The following is a 3,869-nucleotide window of genomic DNA, read 5'->3' as shown; positions in this document are numbered from 1 at the left end:
TTTTGAGACAGGGTCTCGCTATGTAGTTGAGACTGACCTGGAACTCACTATGTAGCCCAGGCTGGTCTTGAACTCACAGTGATCGTCCTGCCTCAGCCTCCTGAGTGCTGGGATTACAGGTGTGTGCCACCACACCTGGCACTGTGTTTTTCTCTTAAAACAAAAGATATTAGAGTTGTTTTTTCTAAACTAAAACCTCAGCATTAGGATTTAATTGAGGTGTTGGTGCTTTGCATAAGTAAGTGGGTCAGGCTGCCCTTCATCCGTCTCTGCCCCAAGGCAGTTGGTCTCAGGCATTTCTTTAGTCAGGGGAAGGTTGGGCAGGGAGAGGGGCTTCCCACCCCTTCCTCGCTCTGTCCCCTCCTTGAACATCTCAGCTAAGCCTGTGACTCATTTCCCCAGGACTTCCCCTCCCTTGCCTTTGAGAAAAACCACCTTTAAGTTTTAATTTCAGAACTCTCTAAAGTTCTTCATTGTTTCCTACCCCATACCATTCTATCCCACATTTATCTAAAATGTAAGGTTCATAAAAGGTAGAAAAAGAGCTTGTTTCATAGATGTTTCTAGCGTAAAAGGGAAGGAGATGCGAACTGAGGAGCAGAAGGACTTTTCCCTGAACCACAAGCATTTAGCCTTTCCCTGGGCCGAAAGCCCTGTGGCGCTGAGCAGCTGTCCCAGGCTCTGCGGTGGGCAGCTGTCGGGAGGACGGCGAGCTGAGCAGCTGAGCCAGGCATGTGGACACGAGTTCTGGACCTCAGGTGTCTTTTGGGTGGAAGGAAAACGGTTGTGTTTCAGTGCTGTTAGACCTTGAGGTGTGCACCGGGGATTCACTTCCTGAAGTGCAGGCCGAAACTGAGAAGTCAGACGGAGGCAGAAGAGGCAAAGGAGGGCGGAGCGTGCCTGCCCGTGCTGGGCTTCCTCGAAAGTTGTTACCAGGTCTGAGCTCTGAAGGGACCCACAGTGGGTAGCACACAGGCTGAGTGTCCGTCCACTTCCTCTCCCTGACGGGCACACACACGCCCCTTAGCTATCTATCTAAGTCTGTCTTTATCTGGAGAGCTTTTCCTGCTGTTTACCTTCTCAGCCCCCGCTCTGTGCCTGCGCGGTTTGGAAATCCTCCTCCTCATTCCCAGCACAGCGCATCCTCCTACACAGTACTTCCGGTTGTTCATGGGAAGCTGCACAGCAGGTAAACAGGGATCCACTGGGTAATTTGCGTTTGGTCCCTAGGCATCTCTCGACCCCAGGATTGCCGGGATACATGAGGACTGCAGCCCTCCGTATTCTCCCTAGAATGTGCTCACTGTCTGGATTTGTGTCTCAAAGGTGCTTCCGAGGAACCTTGCCGTTCCCATGGTGGGAGTGTCCGGGAGCCTGGGGCTCCCACCCATCTTGGCCCACTCTGGCCTGGTGCTGGCGAACTGGACGAAAAAGGACCCTAAAGGGTAAGGAGGGGAGAGAGAGCTTCTTATCTCACCACGCGAGGCGCAGCGAGGGACAGGCTCATGATTTCACCTCTCCTCCCACAAAAGGCCCAGGCTTTTCTGGCCGTTTTATAATTAGGGAAGTTCATATTTATCTCCTCCGTGGGTCCAAAGAGAGGGTGAACTTGAAAATAAGCTCAGCGGTCACAAGCCCCACGAACATCCTCTCAACCACTCCTCACACTCGCTCTGGGCCGCTGTTTCTCCTTGCCTCACATTGCACTTGAACGTATCAAGCTGACTTTCAAACTTCTGCGTAGTCAGAGTGTACTTTTCTCTCTCATCGAAGTTTTTATTCCCTGATGTACCTCCGGCCTAGACAACTTAGGACCAGGTTTTAAGCGAGCAACCATCACATAGAGGTCCTACGTGAACGGATGGTTAGGGGTGTAGTAAGAGGAGAAAGAGACTTCAGAAAGGTACGCATCTAAAATATAAATAGAGAGTAGAATAAAAAAATGGATGGTAGGAACCAAAAAGGTAGACTTAGCAGAGAAGGAGTAGGGGCTGGGGGGTGGAAGATGGAAGAGGGGGATTGCAGATGATAAAGGTTGATGTGTCCATGTGTGATTCCCCCAAAACTTGGCTCTTATGGGCCACAGACGTACACGAATGATAAGAAAATGACGGTGAAGTCACCGTGGGCGCATGAATCCACCTGTGCTTCTGGACCCGGCTGTCCAGACACCTCCCCTTCCAGCATCTGCTCAGCTGCCCAGCCCTTCGCCACGACACAGGCCCTCTGGGCATCAGTCCTGGTATCCAGCTGGCCTTCACGGCTGCCGTACAGGTACCAGACATGGGGAAGGAGCTTCAGATGAGTCCAGCTCAGCCACCGTGGAGCAGAGATGCGGAGACCAGCGCCTTGTCCGGAAGCCTGGCCCTGAGAATCCACAAGCTAACGAATGCTCATTGATTAATACCAGAAAAGAGAAGAGCAGGTGCTCTAGGTATGGTGCGAAGAGAAGTTGGTTAACAGTGCCGTCTCTTCTACTTGACCTGCTTTTGGACCGTTGCCCTACAAGCAAGGGCCTTTGTCTAGGGCAGGCATGAGATTTTAACAAGAAATCTGGCATGCAGGATGGCGGGAGAGGTCGAATGTCAGTTTTACGTTGTACTCAGTGTTCACAGCCAAGTGTATTTCACGCTGGGGATGAATGGATAGCACTCACTCTGGGGATGGCTGAAAACAGCCACAGAGTCACCGAGGTTGGACCTGAGGAAGAGCTTCCTCAGCATAACAGCCGTGGGACTGCTGCAGGGGGTGACAGGAAGTGACAGTGAAGGCTGAAATACTTCACGGTACCTTAGCTCTAGGACTAATTTGTGTGCCTCTTGGGAGGGGTGGGATTGGGCTGTCTCACCTCTCAGAGGACCTTTGAGTTCTGGATTTCATGTTTGTGTAATTATCAACTTTGATATTTTAACCAATTGTGCTGTGATAACTAAACTGGTGACCAATGAAAGCTATTGTATCTGGCTTAGAATTTAGGGGGATTGACTAATAAATATCCCTACGATTTATTCTGGTTGATACATGGAATAGTAAGTCAGCTGGATTTGTAATTCAAAGAGAAAGAGAAGAAAAAAAAGGGCTGGGCTAGGAATATGGAAAACACACTAAGAGAAAGCTAAAGTCTTCAGGAGCGAGAGTGCAGGGCTGGATTAATAAATCCCAGAGACACAGACACAGTTCTGGGGCTCCAAGGTTGCTCTTGGTAAAACCTCCTGCAGCCTCTTAGGGCCTAGCTGGAGATTACGGCTATGAAGGAGTAAAACAGATAAAAAAATAAAGTGCACCCAAAGTGGTTCAATGATCAGAAGTACAGGACAAATGCCAAAGGACAAGATAAACGAGCAAACAAATAGTCCAAGAAGTACCAAAATGGCAACAACACTGACTTCTTTTTAGGAGACAGGATCTTGTTATGTCCTCCAGGCAGGGCTCAAACTTGTGATCCTCCCGACTCTGCCTCCCAAGTTCTGGGATTACTGGTGTTCTTTAGAATTTCAGAAAAATGACATCAAAGCAGGCTTTCAGAAATCACAGAAAAAGCTGAAGGGGGCAGAACTGGATCTAAGGCAACTCATCTTTAGAGATGAGTAAGAAGAGAGTAACCAAACTGGGGGTTTGGTAGCTACAAGAGTGTAGAGGAATAATTTATCACGACAGCCACAGGCCACTTACTCTGGGGCCGGTAGGTGGGCTGAGATTCGGCTCAGTCTGTCACCAGTGGCTCATAGCTCTGTCCCAACTTGTGATGCTCAAGGTGTGTGAGGCGAGAGCACCTGCTGGTACATTTCACACTGTTCTTCCTTTGTCTCTTTCTCTTTGTGGTTGACAACGAATTGGACCAGACCTCTGGAGATCAGGTAAGTTGCCAG

The 3,869-nt window shown here is 49.6% G+C and overlaps 1 protein-coding gene across 6 annotated transcripts in view; it reads left to right on the top strand.

Annotated features, from left to right (window-relative positions):
* Nucleotides 1–3,869, top strand: part of Ido2 (indoleamine 2,3-dioxygenase 2) — a 43,987-nt gene that overhangs the window by 16,381 nt on the left and 23,737 nt on the right. For 4 of the 6 annotated variants that reach the window (XM_010617145.2, XM_010617140.2, XM_010617141.2 and 1 more), the window contains exons 4-6: nt 1,085–1,189; nt 1,327–1,445; nt 3,843–3,857. In XM_010617145.2, the coding sequence (XP_010615447.1) occupies nt 1,085–1,189; nt 1,327–1,445; nt 3,843–3,857 (239 nt within the window). The other 2 variants (XM_010617142.2, XM_010617143.2) reach the window with 2 other exon arrangements.

The sequence above is a fragment of the Fukomys damarensis genome, unplaced genomic scaffold (genome assembly GCF_012274545.1).
Source record: "Fukomys damarensis isolate Sample0158 unplaced genomic scaffold, DMR_v1.0_HiC HiC_scaffold_18, whole genome shotgun sequence".
Lineage (NCBI taxonomy): Eukaryota > Metazoa > Chordata > Mammalia > Rodentia > Bathyergidae > Fukomys > Fukomys damarensis.
This window is presented reverse-complemented; position numbering and strand designations above follow the sequence as displayed.